This window comes from Ahaetulla prasina, chromosome 6 (genome assembly GCF_028640845.1).
Source record: "Ahaetulla prasina isolate Xishuangbanna chromosome 6, ASM2864084v1, whole genome shotgun sequence".
In the NCBI taxonomy this organism is placed as follows: Eukaryota; Metazoa; Chordata; class Lepidosauria; order Squamata; family Colubridae; genus Ahaetulla; species Ahaetulla prasina.
Window position 1 is genome coordinate 85,049,653 of NC_080544.1, and position 23,861 is coordinate 85,073,513.

Genomic DNA, 23,861 nt, shown 5'->3' on the forward strand with positions numbered 1-23,861 from the left:
CCCAGGCGCCTGATGGACCCGGAGAGGTTCCTGACGGAGCTTGGGCCGTTCCCTGAGGATCTTGCCCACGGCACGACTGAAGAACTGGTTGCGGCTTGGGAACGGGCCGCGGCTGGGGCTTTGGACCGTGTCGTGCCTTTGCGACCTCTGACCCGGCGTAGATCTCAATTGGCTCCCTGGTTCTCCGAGGAGCTGAGAGAGATGAAACGCCGGAGAAGACGCCTAGAGAGTATTTGGAGGTCCAGCCGTTCCGAGGCTGATCGGACACTAGTGAGGTCTTTTACTAAGACCTACCTAGTGGCAATGAGGGAGGCGAACCAATCGTTGGTTCTGTCCCAGGCACCTGATGGACCCGGAGAGGTTCCTGACGGAGCTTGGGCCGTTCCCTGAGGATCTTGCCCACGGCACGACTGAAGAACTGGTTGCGGCTTGGGAACGGGCCGCGGCTGGGGCTTTGGACCGTGTCGTGCCTTTGCGACCTCTGACCCGGCGTAGATCTCAATTGGCTCCCTGGTTCTCCGAGGAGCTGAGAGAGATGAAACGCCGGAGAAGACGCCTAGAGAGTATTTGGAGGTCCAGCCGTTCTGAGGCTGATCGGACACTAGTGAGGTCTTTTACTAAGACCTACCTAGTGGCAATGAGGGAGGCGAAACGTTCCTACGTTTCCACCCTCATTGCATCGGCAGATAACCGCCCGGCCGCCCTGTTTCGGGTGACCCGTTCCCTCCTTCAACAGGAGGGGCGGGATGACCCCCTGCGGGAACGAGCTGAGGAGTTTAATGGTTATCTATACGATAAAATCGTTCAGCTTCGTGATAGCTTGGACCAAGATTGCGATGATCCAACCGAGATAGCGGAGACACGTCTTGTTGAGGTTATTTGGGATGAGTTTGATTCTGTGGCTCTCGAGGACGTGGACAGGTTGCTGGGGAGGTTGCATGCAACTACATGTTTACTGGACCCGTGTCCTTCCTGGCTGGTGCTGGCTGCTCAGGAAGTGACACGAGGCTGGCTCCAGGGGATTATAAATGCTTCTTTGTTGGAAGGGGTTTTCCCCGCCGCCTTGAAAGAGGCGGTGGTGAGACCTCTCCTGAAGAAGCCTTCCCTGGACCCAGCTATTTTGGGAAACTACCGTCCAGTCTCCAACCTTCGCTTTGTGGCGAAGGTTGTAGAGAGTGTGGTTGCATGGCAGCTCCCCCGGCACCTGAAGGAAGCTGTCTATCTAGACCCGTTCCAGTCCGGCTTCTGACCCGGTTACAGCACGGAGGTGGCTTTGGTTGCGTTGGTGGATGACCTCTGGAGGGACAGGGACAGGGGTTGTTCCTCTGCCTTGGTCCTATTAGATCTCTCAGCGGCTTTTGATACCATCGACCATGGTATCATGCTGCGCCGGTTGGAGGGATTGGGAGTGGGAGGCACCATTTATCGGTGGTTCTCCTCCTATCTCTCTGACCGGTCGCAGACGGTGTTGACAGGGGGGCAGAGGTCGTCCGCGAGGTGCCTCACTTGTGGGGTACCTCAGGGGTCGATTCTCTCGCCTACCCTGTTCAACATCTATATGAAGCCGCTGGGTGAGGTCATCAGTGGTTTCGGGGTGAGTTATCATCTGTACGCTGATGATACTCAGCTGTACTTTTCCACCCCGGACCACCCCAACGAAGCGGTCGAAGTGCTGTCCCGGTGCCTGGAAGCTGTACGGGTCTGGATGGGGAGAAACAGACTCAAGCTCAATCCCTCCAAGACGGAGTGGCTGTGGATGCCGGCACCCCGGTACAGTCAGCTGCATCTGCAGCTGACTGTTGGGGGCGAGTTAGTGGCCCCAAAGGAGGTGGTTCGCAACTTGGGCGTCCTCCTGGATGGACGGCTGTCCTTTGATGAACATCTGGCGGCCGTCTCCAGGAGGGCCTTTTACCAAGTTCGCTTGGTCCGCCAGTTGCGTCCCTTCCTTGACCGGGATGCCTTATGCACGGTCACTCACGCTCTGGTTACGTCTCGGTTGGATTACTGCAATGCTCTCTACATGGGGCTGCCCTTGAGGTGCACCTGGAGGCTGCAGTTAGTCCAGAATGCAGCTGCGCGAGTAGTAACGGGAGCCGCGCGTGGCTCCCACATAACACCACTGCTCCGTAGTCTGCACTGGCTTCCTGTGGTCTTTCGGGTGTGCTTCAAGATTTTGGTCACTACCTTTAAAGCGCTCCATGGCTTAGGACCCGGGTACTTACAGGACCGCCTGCTGTTACCCTATGCCTCCCACCGACCCGTACGCTCTCACAGAGAGGGTCTCCTCAGGATGCCGTCCGCCAAACAATGTCGGCTGGTGGACCCCAGGAATAGGGCCTTCTCTGTGGGAGCATCGACGCTCTGGAATGAACTCCCCCCTGGCCTACGTCAAGTGCCTGATCTTCGGACCTTCCGTCGTGAGCTAAAAACATACTTATTTATTCAAGCGGGACTGGCATAATAGTTTGATTTTAAATTGGGGTTTTATTAATATTTTAAATATTTTAAATTTTAATTTTAATTATCAGCCATTTTCGTAATTTTGCTATATTTTAATTCGTTTTTAACTGTACATATTCTGTATTTTATTTTTGGCTGTACACCGCCCTGAGTCCTTCGGGAGAAGGGCAGTATAAAAATTTAATAAATAAATAAATAAATAAAATAAATAAATAAATAAAGTGGATCACAAGCTTCCTAACAAACAGGAAGCAGCAGGTAAAGCTAAGCAAGATCACATCAAATACCTGTACAATTAGCACAGGGGCCCCCCAAGGCTGTGTGCTCTCCCCACTTCTCTTCTCTCTGTATACCAATGACTGCATCTCCAACAATCCATCTGTTAAACTACTGAAGTTTGCAGATGACACAACACTGATTGGTCTCATTCGAGACAATGACGAATCCGCATATAGACATTAGGGCGAACGATTAACCTTGTGGTGCAACCGTAACAATCTGGAACTGAACACACTAAAAACTGTAGAAATGGTAGTAGACTTTAGGAGAAACCCTTCCATACTTCCACCTCTCACAATACTTGACAACACAGTATCAACAGTAGATACCTTCAAATTTCTAGGTTCTATCATATCGCAAGATCTAAAATAGACAGTTAATATCAAAAATATCATCCAAAAAGGACAACAAAGAATGTTCTTTTTGCACCAACTCAGAAAGCTCAAACTGCCCAAGGAGCTACTACTACTACTACTACTACTACTACTACTACTACTAATAATAATAATAATAATAATAATAATAATAATAATAATAATAATAATAATAATAATAATTATTATTATTAATAATAATAATAATAATAATAATAATAATAATAATAATAATAATAATAATAATAATAATAATAATAATAATAATAATAATAATAATAATAATAATGTTTTAATTTGTATACCGCCCTTCTCCCGAAGGACTCAGGGCGGTGAACAGGCAGATAAAATACAAACATACACAATAGTTAAAACAACCCTTAAAAAACTGATTTAAATTTGCCCAAAAATTTAAAATAACAATACACCCCATAAAATTACAAAAATTTAAAAACCCATCAAATTCAATTAAAATTTAAAAGTAAAATCAAGCTAGTCCAGCCATACGAAATAAATAGGTTTTAAGTTCGCGGCGAAAGGTCCTAAGGTCAGGTAGTTGTCGAAGCCTGAGGGGAAGTTCGTTCCACAGGATCGGAGCCCCCACAGAGAAGGCCCTCCCCCGGGGGCTGCCAGTCGACACTGTTTGGCTGACGGCACCCTGACGAGTCCCTCTCTGTGGGAACGCACCGGACGATGGGAGATAGAGGCCGGCAGTAGACGGTCCCGTAAGTAGCCCGGTCCTAAGCCATGGAGCGCTTTAAAAGTGGTAACCAATACCTTGAAGCGCACCCGGAAAACAACAGGTAGCCAGTGCAGTCTGCGCAGGATAGGTGTTACGTGGGAGCTCCGAACCGTTCCCTCAATAACCCACGCAGCCGCATTCTGGACTAGCTGAAGTCTCCGGGTGCTCTTCAAGGGGAGCCCTATGTAGAGAGCATTGCAGTAGTCCAGGTGAGAAGTTACAAGAGCATGAGTGACCGTGCATAAGGCATCCTGGTCCAGGAAGGGACGCAACTGGGGGATCAGGCAAACCTGATAAAAAGCTCTCCTGGAGACGGTCGCCAAATGGTCTTCAAAGGACAACCGACCATCCAGGAGCACGCCCAAGTTGCGTACCTTCTCCATCATGGCCAGTGACTCACCCCCGACAGACAGCCACATCTGCAGCTGACTGTACCGAGGTGCAGGCATCCACAGCCACTCCGTCTTGGAGGGATTAAGTTTGAGCCTGTTCCTCCCCATCCAGACCCGTATGGCTTCCAAACACCGGGACAGTACTTCGACAGCTTCACTGGGGTGGCCTGGGGTGGAAAAGTACAGCTGAGTATCATCAGCGTACAGTTGGTATCTCACCCCAAAGCCACTGATGATCTCACCCAGTGGCTTCATATAGATGTTGAACAGGAGGGGTGAGAGAATCGACCCCTGCGGCACCCCACACATGAGGCACCTTGGAGTCGATCTCTGCCCCCCCTGTCAACACCGTCTGCGTCCGGTCAGAGAGGTAGGAGGAGAACCACCGATAAACGGTGCCTCCCACTCCCAACCCCTCCAACCGGCGCAGCAGAATACCATGGTCGATGGTATCAAAAGCCGCTGAGAGGTCTAATACTGATCCAGTTCTACAGAGGAATTATTGAGTTTGTCATTTGCACCTCTATAACTGTCTGGTTCAGTTCTGCAACCCAACAAGAAAGACACAGACTTCAAAGGATAATTAGAACTGCAGAAAAAATAATTGCTATCAATCTGCCTTCCATTGAGGACCTATATACTGCACGAATCAAGAAGAGAGCCGTGAAAATATTTACAGATCCCTCACATCCTGGACATAAACTGTTTCAACTCCTACCCTCAAAACGACGCTAAAGAGCACTGCACACCAGAACAACTAGACACAAGAACAGTTTTTTCCCGAAAAAATGCTAAACAAATAATTCCCTCAACACTATCAAACTATTTACTAAGTCTACACTATTATTAATCTTCTCATTGTTTTCATCACCAATCTCTTTCCACTTATGACTGTATGACTGTAACTTTTTATTGCTATCATTAAGGATTAAATTGCAACCAGACCATCATTTGTGTTGTAAATGTACCTTTGATGTATTTTTTTTTCTTTTCTTTTCTTTTTTCTTTTTCTTTTATGTACACTGAGAGCATATGCACCAAAACAAATTCCTTGTGTGTCCAATCACACTTGGCCAATAAATTCTATTCTATTCTAATAAGAGCAGAAACCTCAAGACTCTTCATTGGCAACAGTCACTTGTTAACCTAGATTCCAGGTGACTTAATCCTTGACTTGAAAGCTTGTGACTGTGATTCTGGACCTAGATTAGCTGGTGACAAACAATTGGACCTTAGAACTTCCCCTGACCACACTTGTATCAGTTTTGGATTTGGAATCTCTTTCAAGGCAAGTTTGCCGGACTTCTGGGGGACTTGATTTCTCTTCTCTCTGTGTGTATACGCTTGTGTATTTGCATGCATTTTTGCTTTCTCCCTTGCTCATTTGCTTGAAAAGTTCCTAGTGAAGTTTCCAAACCTCCCTGTGTGTTTGTGAGTGTTTGGATTGAGACAAGACATTTATTAAAAGAAACAGACTGATTGGAGGAACTGGGAAGGAAGTGGTGTGATCATTTGCTACGAATGGTAGTAGAAATTTTTGTTACACTAAATCTTATTAGTTAGCTTTAGCTTTAATAACTGTATAATATTTGCATTGTGATTATGCATATTTTATGCAACATGTTGGACATATTCTTCTTAAATTTAAAATACCAAATAATTATTTAATTAAATAATTATTTTAATTAAGTTAATATTATAATATTATTATAATATTAATTATAATATTATTTAATTAAATAATATTATAATTATTTAATTATTTGTTTATTTTCATTGTTGCATCCTGATGAAGGGGGATGTTACAAATAATGATAAAAATGTATGTTTGCTTGCTTGATTTGACTTTTGAGAGTCACACAGGATGTAGTACCAACATGAACTTTGTATTACTTGCTAATGCAGTTATTTTGTATTTTAATTTGACTTATTTATCTCATTTTTAAATGATGTTAATAGTTTATCAGTGGGACACGGTGGCTCAGTGTCTAAGATGCTGAGCTTGTTGATTGAAAGGTCGGCAGTTCAATAGTTCGAATCCCTAGTGCTGAGTAATAGGGTGAGCCCCCATTACTCGTCCAAGCTTCTGCCAACCTAGCAGTTTGAAAGCATGTAAAAAATGCAAGTAGAAAAATAGAGACCACCTTTGGTGGGAAGGTAACAGTATTCCATGTACCTTTGGCATTTAGTCATGCTGGCCACATGACCACAGAGATGTCTTCGGACAGTGCTGGCTCTTCGACTTTGTAACAGAGATGAGCACCACCCCCTAGAGTCAGGAATGATTAGCACATGTGTGTGAGGGGAACCTTTACTTTTAATGGTTTATCAAACCACTGCAGATTGGAATGTAGAATGGATTGGTTGATAGCTTCTAACATTCCTAAACTGAGAAGATAAAAACTGTTTTTGTTCCCCAGTTCAGAATAGGATGGGACCATGTTTGCTTTAATAAGAAGCCTGGAGTTGGTCTTCTGAGAAGAGAAAGCTTGTTAACACTAATTAGTACCAGGTTCCTCTCTCCATGAACTCCAAACAACCTTTTGACTTTGTTTCCTCATTAGCGTCTTAAATTTTACATCCCTGCTTTTGTCAGATTTCATTTAAATGAACATGTGTGTTGTTAATATGTTGGACTGCATGTAACTGTTTTTCTATGCAAAGGGAAAGTTCCTTTTGTCCTGTCCAATCAACTTTTATAATTTGCTTTGATGTGTTAAATATAAAAGGACTAAAAGCTGAGAATCGAGGTTCCTTCTTCGAATTAAATAACCCTTTCTAATCAGAAAGAAAGGTGTTCCATGCACCTTCAGCATTTAGTCATGCCGGCCACATGACCACAGAGATGTCTTCGGACAGCGCTGGCTCTTCGGCTTTGAAACGGAGATAAGCACTGCCCCCTAGAGTCAGGAATGACTGGCACATATGTGCGAGAGGAACATTTACCTTTACCTAATCAGAATATTCTGGGGGGAAAATGGTAATAAAATAATCTTCCTACTTTGGTCTGTTTCACTGGAAAATTTTCATGCTGAGGCATAAGCCTAGAAGCCATATTTTGGCCCCAATTATCAAATTTGGCCTTCTATTGGATTATCCTGTGTCAGAGAAAGATGCAAAAGGGCTTTCTGGGTTACAAGATTGTTATGGTCTGCCAGCAGCCTGCGAAGCTGGCAACAGAGTCAGACAGCGATGAGGCTGAGGAAGAACATGGGCTAGTCCTGGAGGCTGGAAAAGGCCCGGATGAGGGCTCTGCATCGGAGGCAGAGGTGGGGCCAGGGCCGTTGGAGTGATGTGCAGACTCCAGAACCTCCAGAGCTGCCCGAAGGCAAGAGCAGCTAAAGCAAAGAGGACAACTCGGGAGTAGGGCCAAGAGATGATTGGCCCCTCCCCTAAGGCTTAAAAGACCATTTGGGCTCTTTATCGGAAAACAACATTGATAGCCTTGCTCCTTGTCTTGCTGCATTTATTTCTTGTCAGCTTCTTCTGCTTTTGAACATTTGCCAAGAAAAGCCTTTGGCAGTTTGCCTAATTAGACCAAGGTTGGTGATTAGACTGAAGAATTGGGTTATGAAGAATTTGCTTTGATTTAGTTTGGACGAAGCTGAGAATGAGTTAATTCTCAGCTGTTCTAATAAAGTCTGTTTGTTTTTGAACTGATTGCATTTACTACTATCTACTTGGGCCTGGGTCACAACAAAGATTCCTGCTGCAACAACATCTTGCAGTCCTGAATTTTTGTTAGTTTGGATCCCTGGCTCATTCTATCCCATCCATAAAATCATCCCACAGTTCTGATTTAGTCTTCATACCAATAATTGGCTGGATTTCTCTGGATCTTCCCATCCTGCCAAAGGTGTCCATGACTAAAGTCCAACAATATTTTTGAGAAGTCAAGCAGACCTGGACCTAATCAGTGCCTGCCTACATGGCAGAGTCCTTCCAAAGTGTTTTATCTTTTCAGCAGTTTTAATCGAGAAAACAAGGTTGGACAGAAAGGCATCAAATTAAGTAGATGAAAGAAGCCTCTTTCCATTATTTGAGGGTTTTTTGTAAGGGGAAGACAATATCCATATGCCAGTTCACATGCCTTATTTCTGAAAGAGACATAACTCTAGATAATAAGGGGCGTGCATAAGAGCACCAGCGTGCCTACCGTTCCTGTCCTAATGTTCCCTTTGGTTGCATTCATTTTGTATGGTTATTTCATGCTTATACTTATATATATTGTTGTGTTTGACAAAATAAATAAATTATAATATAATATAATATAATATAATATAATATAATATAATATAATATAATATAATATAATATAATATAATATAATATAATATAATATAATATAATATAATATAATATAATATAATATAATATAGCAGGGATTCCTTATCCTGGGAAAACTTGAAATATGCCGTGCTTTAGCTTGGATATCTTCATAGATAACTCAAATGTTTCTGAAGTGGATACTTTGAGGTTTGCTAAGTAAGATAGCACACATTCCACAATAAAGTTTTCAAAATGTCACCATATATACATACTTTTAAACAGGAGATTAAAAACGTATAAAAAGTGAGAGGATAAAAGAAAAAAATTGACAAGAAACTAAAAGAAAAAAGAAGATAAAGTAAAATAAAAAGAAAAGACACAATAAGTAGCTTTTGATCATGTAAATTACTATAAACATAAGTACAATATTAATTTACCTCTTATTCTATGGATGCAAGTTTACTCTCTCCTTTCTATAACACTATTAACAAATTTCAATTTAATTTTTGTTCCATGGTACAAATTGTGTTTTCCTAATCCCTAATGCATAAAATAAATAGAAAATAGCTATTGTTCCACAAAAACTTTGCTTCTGTGGTCAGGACAATGAAAATTTGAAATTAATCCGTTATTGGGAACATTCTCGATTCACATTCAATGCTGAGTATACTTCCTGAATATTCTTGAACTGCAAGAACTGCCCAGAAGTTTCTAGAATTAGCCAGACTCTTCTAGAACTTTCTGAAATCTTTTAAATCTTTCTAGCACTTTTTTTTGAACTAGCCTGTAGTATTCATAGAAGTATAAAAATACAGGTGCCTTTAGACAACCTTTTAGTTTGTCTAAATGCTGAATAAGAGAATAGTGAATAGCAATATTTCATTTAAATGGCATCAAGAACCCAGCAGATACATGTTTTGCTACATGTGTGGACAATTTATCGAGACAAGAATGAAAAAGTACTCTGTGTAAGTTGTGTGAGGCCTACAAAACATACTTTGGCATGTCTGTCAGGGATCAAAACAAGCCCTGGGCACCTCATTTCACATGTCAACACTGCAAGAAAACTCTTGATGGTAAGGTAAACAATTTGCTGCTCGCTAGATGACATTTCAGTCATTTATTACAATTTAAGAGTTGTAATTAAGAAATTTTTCACTATTTTCAATATTCTAGGAAAATGCAGGCTACAATATACATTTTGTGCCCTATGGTAATATTTTGCACAATATTAAGTAATAGAATAGAATAGAATAGAATAGAATAGAATTTTATTGGCCAAGTGTGATTGGACACACAAGGAATTTGTCTTGGTGCATATGCTCTCAGTGTACATAAAAGAAAAGATACGTTCATCAAGGTACAACATTTACAACACAATTGATGATCAATATATCAATATAAATCATAAGGATTGCCAGCAACAAGTTATAGTCATACAGTCATAAGTGGAAAGAGATTGGTGATGGGAACTATGAAACGATTAATAGTAGTGCAGATTCAGTAAATAGTCTGACAGTGTTGAGGGAATTATTTGTTTAGCAGAGTGATGGCCTTCGGGAAAAAATGTGTGTAATATCATTTTTTAATATATATATATATATATATATATATATATATATATATATATATAATTCTGCAATGTTTACCAGCTGGTACAGGGGAGAAAAGAGGGCCATAAAGTTTATTATCCCAAGAATTTGGCAGGAACCAAGTGACTTCTCAAGCAACTGTTACTTCTGCATGGTGGACTGTTTACTATCATGTATCCAGACATTCCTTCATCGATCGCCAAGGTACCACACTGCCCTGAGGTCTCTGTTCCCACTCCTTTGAAAAGGGATAAGCCACTTTCAGGAGCGAGAAGTAAGTTAGACAGCGAGGAAGATATTGCAGATACAATTACAATTTTCACAGATGCAGATGAGGAGAGGAAGCCATACTTTCCCAACCAGAAAGACTTCAATGATCTGATCATAGAACTTGGTCTTACCAAGTCCCATGCTGAGCTTCTGTCATCTAGATTCAAGGAATGGAACTTGTTGGATAAAAATGTACAAGTCACAGATCAGAGAAAGCATCACCAACATTTTCCAAACTTTTTCAGTTGGCAAGGTGGGCTGTGCTTTTGCAACAATGTGGCCAGGCTATAGGAGTCACAGGTGATTGGCACATATTATTATTATTTTTGCATTTATATCCCGCCCTTCTCCGAAGACTCAGGGTGGCTTACACTATGTTAAGCAATAGTCTTCATCCAAGTCAACTTATTGCCCCCAACAATCTGGGTCCTCATTTTACCTACCTTATAAAGGATTGAAGACTGAGTCAACCTTGGGCCTGGTGGGATTTGAACCTGCAGTAATTGCAAGCAGCTGTGTTAATAACAAACTGTCTTAGCAGTCTGAGCCACCAGAGGCCTATAAACAGTTCATCTAGGAGGCTCAAAGCCATGCTGCTTCATAAAGGGAACATGTATCTGTCTCTCTCTGTGGCTCATTCTGTGCACCTCAAAGAGGGCTACACCATTACAACAGTGTCAAGATGTTGCTGAGTGCCTTGAACAGAGGTGGGCATCACATACTATAAGAACCGGTTCACCCAGAACCAAAAATATGTACGCACACCTTCCGCACATGTGCGCAGCATCAAAAAAATGGCAGTTATATAGGATGGGATAGCACCAGGGTGGTGGGTGGGCCCAATCTCTGGCTGGAACTACCAGTTCGCCTGAACTGGTCCGAAGCGGCAGCAGCCAACCTCTTGCCTTGAAGTATGATGACTATGGCTGGGAGATCATTGGAGACTTCAAAATGATGTCATTCCTGATGGGCCTTCAAGGTGGTTTCATGAAGTTTCCTTGTTTTCTTTGCCTCAGGGCTAGGGAGGACACTAAGGTGCATTATCATAAAAGGGACTGACCAAAGCAGACCGAGTTCAGAATATCTCTTGGAAAATTACTTGTTCTTATAAATGTTGAATTTATTCTATACACTTTATCCATATATGTCTCCATATCTTTCCTCACCCCCACCCCCGCCCAACATAATTCCCAAGACATCAGTAAATTTTTCTCTCTAATATCTTCTTCAGAAATATTACTTCTAATAATCCCATATCTTCTCAGAGATGGGATTACTACTAGGTCACAAAGAGGATATCACCATGCATTTTATGATCTTTTTCACCAAAGACACCCCTATTGTCCTCTAATCAGTGGCTCAGAAAGCTAATTTTTAATTCTAACCTCAGTGTTTTAATATTGTAAAAGGAAGGGAGGATTATAGCCAATAAATGCGAGCATATATCTTTCTCTATGTCCTCTGTCAAATTAAAAATATGAATCATGCATGCTTTCTTTCCTATAGCAAAGAAAAAGTTCTGCAACCTTCTTCTTAATCCCCAAATAATTCCATTTTATGGTTTCCTGAAGAGAGTGGACTAATATTCAGACAAAAAATATCCATTAATGCTTCAGAAAGAAGAAAAAGTATTAGCTGCCAGTAATCCAGACCATTGTTTCCAATTTCTAATTCACCTGTCAAAAAATAGAAGACATTAGAGAGTTATGTTTTGAAAACCTTCATAAGTAAAAAGGGGGAAAATAGGCAGACACGAAGCTAATTTTGCCAGACATGCAAGTTGATTGGCCTCACAGGAAAGGAAATTCTTGTGGTGGAAGTAAATACTATCTGGAGAATATATGGAAGGATCATCATCAAAATAATTGTAGGGTCTCAGGAAGAAACCAACTACATTCCCAAGAGTTGCAGTAGTGGGTATGTCCTCAGCGTGTGGAATATGGAGAAAGCCAGTGTTGATCCAGGCAACTAGATCCTATGAAAGGAAAAGGGACAATATTTTTGTACTATCTCAGGGAAAAGACCCGTTAAACAGAAAAGTAGTACAGCAATGGATTCAGAGAAGCTAAGTTTGTTAAGTGAAACAGCAGATGATGTAGTAAAATCTGGAGGGTAATCTGATAGTGTAACTTTTTGCTTTCCTATTCAGAATTGGGGATGTGTAGAAATGGAAAACTGGAGTAAAAAATAATTATCAAAGACCTTATATCCATTCTGCAAAATTGTTTCAACTTTGATACTAAAAATCCATTAAAAATGCAAAAGGTAAGGAATAAATCCCATGCATAGTTTCCAAGATCAAATTATCTCAATTAACAAAAATGCAAACAGGAAAGCTAATCCCGGTATGTGAGAACTTAAGCTGTCCTCTGAACAAGCATCCTAAAGATCACCATGATTGTTCCTTTTTCCCCTAAGAGGAAGTGCTGCTAAAACTCTTAGCAGCACATGCCTACTTCCAGAGTAAGCCTTGGGTGACAGTCCAATAGGCAACCTTCAAAATCTGATGCCTTCCAAGTTAGTTTGACTTCAACTCCAATGCATTTGGACAGCACCAGATTGTGGGATAATAACCTGCAAGGTGCTTCAGAGCTAAGTGGGATTCAGCTTCACTTACCTCACTGACAATGTTCTCATTGTTTATGAAGTCAGCAAAGGCCACGGGAGGATTCCATGGGTCAACCTGATTGTAGGCAGTGGTGCTGAAAGGCTCATTTTCTTTCCTCTTGGTAACAGCTAGCTTATAACTTATAAGGCAAAACAAGAAGAGTTGCAGAGATTGAGATTTATTCATTATTATTTATCTTCTTAAGATTTTCAGAGATGATTGTTCCAGTCTTGAAAGATACTATAATAACAGGACGCTATTATGTTACAGCTCAACTATAAAAATATAGGGACAATTGTTGTTGTAACTCAATTATTAAACTACAAATGAGTTTTGAGTTGATTTTACACTTGAACTGCCATATGTAATTCTGTAGATGAGTTGCAGAATCCCAAAACCACTGCGGTGATCTCTGCCAACTTAGCAGGTATCATGGATCTCCATCCTGGTAGATAGTCCATTAAATATACTGACTCCAAATTCAGGAGATTAAAGTTTACGAGGAGCATCTCAAATTTGGTCCAGAACTTCAAGAGTACAAATTTACAATAAAATGGCTCAGATTTCTTCAAAGTTCAACCACTACGATTGAAAAGACACAGTGAAACCAACAATGTTTCTTAAGGGGACTTGGGGGTGGGAGCGGTATTACAAATATAAGTGATAAAAATATGCATGGCCACCAATAGAAAGGTCTATATGCTCCGGATATAATTATAGTTGATATGAACTTTAAAATAAATATTTTGGGCCACAAATTTATCTTTACTTTATATTGTTTGGATTTGCTAAATGCCAGTCTCTCTTTTTTTCCCTATAAATTTAATTTTTATTTCTGTGCATCTCAAAACTGATCTGGTTGACTTCCTGCTGTACTTAGCACCTTCAGAAGCAGGAACCATGAGCTCCGCAGTCCCTTTCTGAGTTCTGTCTGTTGGAGGGCTTAAATCTGAGCCATAGCCACTCTGGAGGACTGGTGAAGTAAAGGGGGACTGCCTGGCAAGTCAAGGAGAGCCACATCTCTCCTGTCTGATCAGAAGCCCTCTGCATCCGAAAACAAAGAGCAGCGGCAGAAAAATGGTTACCACAAAGCTTGGGACAGTCAGAGTACCTAAGACTGTGAATGGTGAGAAAGTGAATGGTGAGCAAACTGGGTAAGAAAACATTTTTAATTGCAATCTGACCCCAAGAAAACTAAGGGGAATATATATTTAAAGATATTTGTGAAAGCAGTGACCAAGCATCTAGAAAAATACCCGGACACTGAAGAAGGGGGGGAAAAAAAATTTTTCAATACAAATGAAATTTGGATTTTCAAAGATAAAAGACGTGATATGGAGAAGGCATTTTAAATGCTAGAATTACAACTCCAAACTTTTGTTTCATTATTATTGATCATTTATTGGATTTACAACTAAAAATAATTGAAATTGGATCTTTTAACAATATAGCAGAGAGGCTGGAGCAAACTGAAGTAAGAGCGCCATCTGCTGATAAAAGATGAACTAAGCAACTTTGGAAACAAATACTTAAAAAGATTGAAAATATTTGCTGAATAGGTTTCTACCTTAAGATCACTGGAGATTTAAATAAAAAAAACTCTTAAATATTACTGAACATATAAAAGTGTCTTGAAGAGGATGGAAAACTCCCTGGTGCACCAAAATTGAATAAACTGTGTATTGAGGAAATACTTAAAACTGTGATTTGGAAATCTTGTAAGTTAAATGGAATGGAATCATCTCAAAGTACTAAGGAAATACTTGATCACATGGACCAAATGTTTGATCACATAGCTCAAAGATTGGAAAATATAATGCAAGAGATAATGAGCAAAAATTTGGACAATGAGTGGAAAATGGAGTTATCAGAAGAAATGGGAGAGAAAGCAGAAGTGAGAAGCAAACAAGATGAAGATAACAACAAGAAAGAGATACTACTGAAATTAATAATGATTAAGAAATTAAAACAGGAGGGAAATAATGTAGAAGTTTTAAAGAGGGAATGGGAGAAACAGGAAGAGAATTGAGGGAAAAGAGAAGGGGCACGAAATAGATAGTTTTGAAATTAGAGGGAAAAGGTAGAGGGAGGGGAAAAAACTTAGATTATATAGTCAGAACATATATTTTGATAGAGGGAGAAAAAGGCTTAAAAGAAGAACAACAGAAGCAAGTTAGAAAAAAAATAAGACTAAATCTTTGGAAGCGGCCAAGAGATGATGGATAAGAGGTAAAAAAAGTTAAAAATTATTGTTGAATATATATTAATAATGTACACCATTATTAGAATTATATAGGTGGAAAAATTACTTAGTAAATTAGGTAACTAGAATTTGTATGAGAGTATTATTAAATATGTATAAAAATGTGATCAGCAGTGAAAAGCTAGAATTAAATAATTTGAGATCAGACAATGAAAGAATATATTTTAATGAAAACATGTGTATAGATAGTAGAATTATAAGGATTGAAGGATTAGAAAGAATATGAATATGAATATTAAATGCTTGAATGATTGCGACTGGAACTAGAAGTGTATACTGAAATACTGAATAATGAACAAAGGAAGAATCACATCTTTGAATATAAGAGTATTAGAGGGGGAAAATGGTTAAAATAGAGGTAGAAATAAGAGGGGAATAATAGTAAAAATAAATACTAAAATGTTACAATGTATGCAAGAACTATGAGAAGGTTTAGAACTGAAGGACGATAGTAAAGATTATTTGTCAACAAAATGGGAAATGAAAAATAATTATTAGGAATAATAATGTTATGTTTATTTATATTGAAAGGTATGCTACCCAGATACCACACCATTCACGCAATGAGATGTATAAAATAAAATAAAAAATAAAAAACTAGGGGGAAAAAACTGATTTGGTTCATGATTTTCTTGGTTTTTGGGGAAACACTGGAGAAAAGAAAAGATTGTGAGACTCATTTTATTACTAGATAGTATTAACCTCCAACAATCTGTAGGATTGGTTTTAGGTCAAGATTAAAAATACCTCTCAGATTGAGGATAATTTCCCCAAAATGGAACAACATAACGTGGAAAGTATTTTAACTACTCTTCCAATTATGATTATAGATCATAATCCAAACATACTACGTTTGTCAAAGGAACTGTTTCACTCTATGCCAAAGGTGTCAAACTCAATTTCATTCAGGGCCGCATCAGGGTTGTATTTGACCTTGAGGGGCCGGAGTGGGCGTGGCCAGGGTGGGTGTGGCCACCTTGACATCATTCGTGTTGGGCACCTGTGGTAGACTGAGCACTCTGCCAGAGAAAATGGGCTCCCAAACTCTGTTTTTGCTGGCAGGGGCACCACGGGCCAGTCTGCTGTTTTCAGGGTGGCCCCGCGGCCAGATCTAAACATCCTGTGGGCCGGATCCGGCCCCCGGGCCTTGAGAACCCCTGTTCTATACAAAAGAAATTCTGCACAGTCTCAATAGCATTTTTTTTTCCTTTATACTGTATATTCCACAGTTAAGTCTTGGAAATGGAAAAGTTTTCCTTAGCAAATATTTGAGATATTTAAATTCTTTAAATAGATTTAAAGAAATCGATCTCTTTAAAATGAATAAATTTAGCAGTTGCTGCCTATCTTATTCAAGCTGCTGAAACCCGAAGACCTGGGTGAATCTATTTTATTTCTACACTTAGAAATAATCACTTACCGACCCCAGCTGAGGCCTGGCTCCATTGGATCTGACTCTAGCAGATGGTCTCCAGGAAAGCTGACTATCTGGATTCGATAGCCTTGCTCATGGCCCCACTTGTTGGTGCAGTTGGATGAAAAATAAAGGTATTTGGGCATGTCATCATGGAGATGGAACGCCGCCTTATTCTCGGTGTCCAAAATTTCCCTCACCATCTTCAGTCGATGGATCTCATCTTTTGGGCTCCAAGGGGCCTGTATGGTCTCAAAAGCCATGTCATTGCCAACCAGGGTATTTTCCACACCTCAGAAAGAAAACAAGTACAACCGTTAGTGTTTCAGCAACTGCTGAGACCACTCCTATTGCACATTCAGCTTCTTAAAATCAAAGTTGCTTCTACATTAAACTTTTGCTGACCCAGAGATGAAATTATGATAAGAGTATGCATAATTAGTTTTTCAGGCAGAGTATCAGCAGTGTGTTCATGTGTTTGCTGCATCAGCATGCAAGAAAACCACACTACCAATTTTCTGCAATAAGGTGGGTGCAGAGGATGCAAAAAAAGGGCGATAGGATGTGTGTCCAACACAAACAAGAAATACGGAGATTTCATGAAAGGGATGTTTATAAATGCAGTAAGAGCATCCACATTGTGTTATTAGCAATATAGTCTTATGGGATCATTGTCCAGAAAGCAGCAGCATTTAAAATGAGTTAAATGAGTTACAAAGAATATGACAGGGAGAATGTGTCTATGTAACAGAGAGAAACAAATAGAAATAGAATTGGACCTAACAAGTATTATGATATAATGTTAGTTTGGAAATGTTACATTTATGTTCAGTTCTAGTTGGTGGCACAAATATGAATAATATGTGACAGATTTTCACCTTCAACTAAATCTTCAATCCAATCAAGCTACCTAGAGAATCTCCTAACCTAGATGGCCACTCTTGAAGCCTTCTACACCTGAAGAAGTCAACATCCAACATTTTTTCTGATGACAATTTTTAGTGGAGACTTTTAAAGACATATTTCTCCATATCCATATCCCTATTAACATTATGAAGAATTGAACAACAGAAAGGAAATGAAGCTGAGGGAGCTTGAGCCATGAAGTCTGGACCTAAGAAGCTCTTGGATGAGAAGTCAAATGTTTTCAAGGAAAAAAACCTAAGAAAGTACAGTTGCCTTTTAGAAAAGCATCTTTGGGACAATCATGATTTGGATGACTGAGAATCTCTAGAGACACTTCATTATGATACCATTTTTAATTTAAATTCTCAGGAGTGAGGGTGAGGAAATAATCTATTAAGCTTTTTGATTTTATTTCTTTGCCTGATAACAGAGTCCAGTTCTAAAGCTACCTGAACAACAACCAATGTACAAATTCAGCTTTAAGTAATAATGCAAATTTGTTGACATCTGTAAGAATTACAAAAATGCTGATTCTAAAACTACATGTTCAAATCCCAAAATATATGAAGACATAATTACACAATTGATGTGTAATTATATTTTCTTATTATGACAGGACTTGAATTAAGTTTTGTGACAAGGCATTGAAATAAATATTCTTAATTAAAAAAAACCTCAATTGAAGTTCAAGAACATTATTAGGAGAATAGTAACCATATTCTTGAGTTTGTCTTCATTATAGTTCTGACAGTCATTAGAACAATTCTGAGAAAGCAAACAAGAGCTTATAACTTCCATGCAAATTAGAAACATTTTTCCTACTTACCACCAATATCCAAATCCACTTTGAAATGAATATTATGGGTATGAATTGTTCCCAGCACTTTTTCTTGGACTCTATTGCCAAAGTCTTCGGCGTCACCAAAATAAAAATCAGATATAATATACCCAGTGGCATGGACTCGAACACCAACAGCTCCATTTTGGTGGAAAATAAAATCCCAGACATAGTCATAATTATCGACTGAAGATATGGTTCGGAATATCAGATTTAAATCTGGCAAGCCTCCATAAAAAGGAGACTGGACGCTTTCGAAATGTCGTCGTATGGGTAACTCAGCATTCTGCTCAAAGATGCAGATAGACCTTTTACGGCTAACAGGTAATGAACTATCATAAAAAAAGTGCCAGTCCAAGTAACTGGATAAATAAGGACAATCTACTCCCTGGGTAAGTGGAAAGATATGGGACCCAAGTCCAAAGCTGGCATCCAAGTATCTGGTCAACATTAAAGTAGGACTGTTGGAGCCATAGATAGCAGTTGCTTCTTGCAAACTTAACTCATAGATTATCCTTTCTCCATTAAACCTAACATCAAAGATACGTGGACCCCTGCTTGCATCAATTCCAAATGCAAAACTCCAGTTCAGAAAAGTGACATGATTATTGTGAATCCTATAGCGTGGTCCACGAGGTTCATACTGCAAAGGGCCTGGATCTTTTGGTGGCACCCTCTGCTTCAGTGAAGAGTAGCCCCCATCTAGAGGGGCTTCTTTAACCTTATCTACTCTAACCTGTCCCATATTGAATTGTCTCTCAAGCTCTTCCATGTCTTCAAAGTATTGTCCATTATAGAATACTTTTATTAACTTCCATTTGGAAACATCCAAGCTACTATGATCCACTTGGACCTCAAAACCAACTGGATGCAAATAGAAGCCAGTCACATTCTGAAAATGACTCACCCATGTTTTCCGATCTCCTGATTTCAGCCCTAATGGTAATTGATAATTGTACTGAAGATTGCTTCCATTGTAATTTAGAACTTTTTGCATGAAATTTGGAGCCTTCAGGTATTCATTTCTTTTCAAGAAATCACGGATTTCATCAAACTCATTTGTCAAAACCATCCTTTGAGAATAAGGCAATTTCCTTCCATATTTTTCTACTGTGATATCTTCATGATATGTTGGTTCTGGAAGTGGACCCACCAGATATTCTGTCACATTGGGCTCCACCTGATTTCCAAAATGGACCACAGCCAGAGCTTCTCGTGGTGGCTGAGATCCATGGTGATCTAGGAATTGTAATACTTGTGCTTTGGGAGGGAGCTGCAAGGTGATTGAATAGATGCAGTTGTCTGATGGCTTTGCTTGAGGCGTCTCTGCCAGTGGCACTCCCAGGTTGGATTGTAAATACCTCTTTACTTGCATTATCTCCTCTCGGGTTAAATCTTGAAATACTTGACTGCCAGCATCCTGACCACCTTCCTCTTGTTCCTTTTTCTGGGAAGAACTCTCACAACGTGTGTGTTTTTGTTCTCCAATACAGAAAACCAAGACTAAGATGAAAATGATAGTGACACATATTGCTATGAGAGAATAAATCACTTTGGAATTCATTTTCCCAACCTATAGACAAAAACATAAAGAAAAGTTCATGAAATTCTAAATTATAATATTTATAATCCTGGACACAAATAATAAGACACGTAAATTTCAGAGCTATAAATTCCTTGCATTTACAAAACACGCCAGAAATTGTGCAAAGATAGCAATGATATGGTCACAAATTCAAGAAACTTACCATCTAGACATGATATTCCTGTTTTCATTAACTAAAACTAAGAACTCAGACAACACTGGTTGGACACTTCTAAACTGACTGGAACTTAAGAGCAAGTCAATTATAGATTGGTTAAAAGGGAGGAGATCTTTTATGCAAATGTATTTTTATAATCTTCTGTTTTGAGGAAATACAATCTAGAAAGCTTCATAAACCTTGTTTGCCAGCCTTTAGTCATTTTTCAATTTGTCAGCATCCAACATAATTCTCCAAACTAAAATATGATTGGACTAGATGCTAACTTCTTTGTACAACAATTAAATGTCTCCTCGTCCAAATATTTAAAGAATAACATAAGCACCAGGACAAGACTCTCACTTGATTGCCTTTGATTGCTTCTTAACTTTTTTTTTTTAATGAACCCGGCTTTTAAAGGAAGTTGTTTGGTTGGCATTTAATCAATTGTTAAACTACTTTTTAATAAATATACAGTGCTAATTCAGTATGTTTTGAAAATTTCTACAGTTTGAAAACAACTCGTGCAACATCCCTGATTGCAGTGGGTTTGCAACTTTCAAAATTTGTTCTAAATTAAATCATTTTATTATATGCTCTGCAGCATTACCACCACACGGAAAAGGAAGCCTCCAATCTGTTGACTACATTTCAAATGTTTTTAGGGGAAGAATTATTCATTTTAGCATCAGGGCTAGAATGATATACCAAAGATAAAATATATTATATCAATTCTCTCTGAGCATAATGTTCCAAGTACATTTAATATTCTTCTTCCACTTATAAATTATGACTAGTAAAACTGTCAAATTCGATCAAACAACTCAATATTCCTCCTTGATTCAGCAGTTATGTCACTACCAAACAGCTTGTTGAAGATACTGAAACTAATCAAATGTAGAACAAATCAGAATAAACGATTATCTCTCGTCTGAGGAAAATTCTTGGATCCTTCATGTTTATATAAATAACCACTGAATAATGTAGCAAGATGGTGAAAGCCCAGATTATTATTTTCCTATATTTATTCCAAATATTCAGATACATCGCAAGATAAATGACAGAAGCATAAGAAGAGATCATCCATTATGAAATCCATGTTAAACCTCTAGCACCGTGATGGCAAACCTATGGCACACATGCCAGAGGTGGCACACAGAGCCTACTCTGTGGACACCTGCACCATTGCCAGCTGCTGTCCTGGTTTCTGGTGCATGCAGGCACACCAGCCAGCTAGTCTTCAAGGATGCCGGAGCTCCGGAAAATAGCCTGAAAAAGGCCCCAAAACTGCCCCCAAAACAGGTATGCATGTGCCAGCCAGCTGGTCTTTGGGTTTCTGGCGCTCTGGCACACACACATACACGTGTGTTCCAGTTTGGGCACTCAATGCCAAAAAGGTTCACTATCACTGCTCTAGCATGATCATACAGTCTAAAATTTGGAGCTGTGAAGCCACCTCATTTTCTTGAGTTCAGAATTTTTTTTTATGACAAAGAAGTATTTATTTTATTTATATACCACCCATATCACTATCCAGAGCAGGGGTCTCCAACCTTGGCAACTTTAAGCCAGGAGGACTTCAACTCCCAGAATTCCCCAGCCAGCAAAACTGGCTGGGGAATTCTGGAAGTTGAAGTCCGCCAGGCTTAAAGTTGCCAAGGTTGGAGACTCCTGATCCAGAGTGACTGTGGGCAACTTACAATGGCATAAAATAATACTATATAGATAAATAATGGTCTAACCTGGATTGAAAATCTACAGCAAAGCAGCACTTATGTCTCCAAGAGGCAAGTGGTAACTCTCTATAATACTCACATTCAAGAAATTCACCTCATGTCTCTCCTTCATAAAAATTGGTCCTGTGTTGGTCACTAGTTGCAAATTACCAATAAATAGTCTTTACTAACACTGCTACTTACCTCTTCCCTTTCTTTTGCATAAGTAATGGGATGTCATTCATAAAAAAAACCAAGGGATCATCACGTGACTCTACAAATGCAGTGTATGTGTAAGGCTCAATAGCTAGTTGTAGCCAGACACACACACACACACACACACACACACACCAGAAGAACCACACATCCAGTGGTGGGATTCAACCAGTTCGCACCACTTCGGGAGAACCAGTTGTTAACTTTCTGAGTAGTTTGGCAAACTGGTTGTTGGAAGAAATCATTAGGGCAGAGAACCGGTTGTTAAATTACTTGAATCCCACCACTTGCACACATCCCTTTCTTGTCTCCTAATAAATGTCCACAGGTAATAGATGAGAAGAACTTTGCAGTGTATTCATATAAATTTAATTTAAAACCAGTTCTATAGTGCATTGACTCTTAAATGTCCACCAACTTCATGAATCTAAACTTTTTCCAGGTGATTTTTTTTCCCACTGCATCAGAAAGTTATCTAGATATAAGATGGAAATATTCAATGAAATCCCTTGGTGTTTTGCACTTACCATGAGGGAATATGTCAAAGTAACATAGATGTAGACTTTGTTCTGTACCAACATCCAATTGATCAATGGTTCAGACAGGATCTGAAGCTTGGAAAGCTCCTTAAATTTACGGAGAGCTGGAGGAGTCATTCCACTTGTCTTCTGAATAGTCTCAGTTGGCAAGAAGATGTGGAAGGGACTTTGTGATCAAATGGTGAAGTACCAGCTAAGAGAAAGGAGGACTATCATGTCCAGTGCTGTGATGCAGTCCAAATAGAACAACTACTTTTGGCTTCCTCATTGTTCAAACAGTTTTTGTTTTTTTGTATTTATTTGCTAGGTAAGAAATATTTTTATAAAGTATATTTTTCCTCTTGATGATTTCCAATATTTCTAAATTTATTTTTGCTTGAATTATTTTGGAAGTTGGATTGACTTTTTAAAATAAAGAAAACAAAACACAGTTGTGTTTTGCTGGATTTGAACTCTTATTGCTTTTTAAGAAATGTTATTATTTTTAAAAAATATCTGCCAAAACTGTTTGTATTGAGGATTTGATTTTTTTTCCTGCTTCCGATGTTGTTGTTTTTCTCTTTATCTATCTCTCTGGGGATTGGATCCGTAAAGAGTTGTTAATTGAATATTTCCTCTCTCGATTATTTCCAGGGCAGTCTTACTGACAATATTGCTTTTTGGTCAGCAGAGGGTGCTATTGCTATTTAATTATGTCTCTAGTTCGTGGATAACAAAAGAAGGGACTTTTGACTTAAAAACTTCTATGGAAGATTTTCCAACAAAAATAACCCATTTTTTCCATTCATGATTAGGAGCGTGGAAGAAAAATATAGATTTAAAAATGGATCAATTGATTGCTGAAGCTAAATAGATTAAGGAAACAGAAACCAACATGGGTTTGTCAAAAGTAGATCATGCCAATCAAATTGTATTGCATTTTTTGTCAAAGACCACAACTGATTTGAGTTGTACAGAGAAAAGAGTTTTACACTTTCAGCAATTTTAATTAATAAATAAAGTTTAATTAATTTAAAGAAAGTTCAAATTAAATGAAAGAAACCTCATTCCATTGTATGAGTGGGATTTTTTAATTATTTGGGGTTGGGTGTTGTTGTTGTTTTTGTTATTCTATTAAATGTTGCATCATCCACATTTCAGGTCATACAACTTATTTATAAGAAGCGCATAATTATAAATAATTTGATAACAAGGGGTTCCTCTTTCTGCAAAGATTTGAAGATTTGAAATATGTCATGTTTT

At 39.2% G+C, this 23,861-nt stretch overlaps 1 protein-coding gene across 1 annotated transcript; it reads right to left on the bottom strand.

Annotated features, from left to right (window-relative positions):
- Positions 1-12,074: 12,074 nt before the first annotated feature.
- Positions 12,075-22,736, bottom strand: LOC131201319 (membrane primary amine oxidase-like). Its single transcript, XM_058189138.1, has 5 exons — positions 22,608-22,736; positions 18,396-19,980; positions 16,670-16,955; positions 12,996-13,125; positions 12,075-12,353 (listed from the first exon to the last, which is right to left on the bottom strand). Exons 1-5 carry the CDS (start codon positions 22,734-22,736, stop codon positions 12,075-12,077), a joined length of 2,409 nt encoding a protein of 802 aa, XP_058045121.1.
- Positions 22,737-23,861: the final 1,125 nt, after the last annotated feature.

What these genes read in the sequence shown, in the direction of transcription:
- LOC131201319 (XM_058189138.1), bottom strand. Translation starts at nt 22,736, where the DNA reads ATGACTCCTCCAGCTCTCCGTAAATTTAAGGAGCTTTCCAAGCTTCAG. An exon ending in CTTTGACATATTCCCTCATG is followed by an intron (nt 19,981 to 22,607) that starts GTAAGTGCAAAA and finishes TTTTGTCTATAG; the next exon opens with GTTGGGAAAATGAATTCCAA. An exon ending in CCAGGCCTCAGCTGGGGTCG is followed by an intron (nt 13,126 to 16,669) that starts GTAAGTGATTAT and finishes TTGCCTTATAAG; the next exon opens with TTATAAGCTAGCTGTTACCA.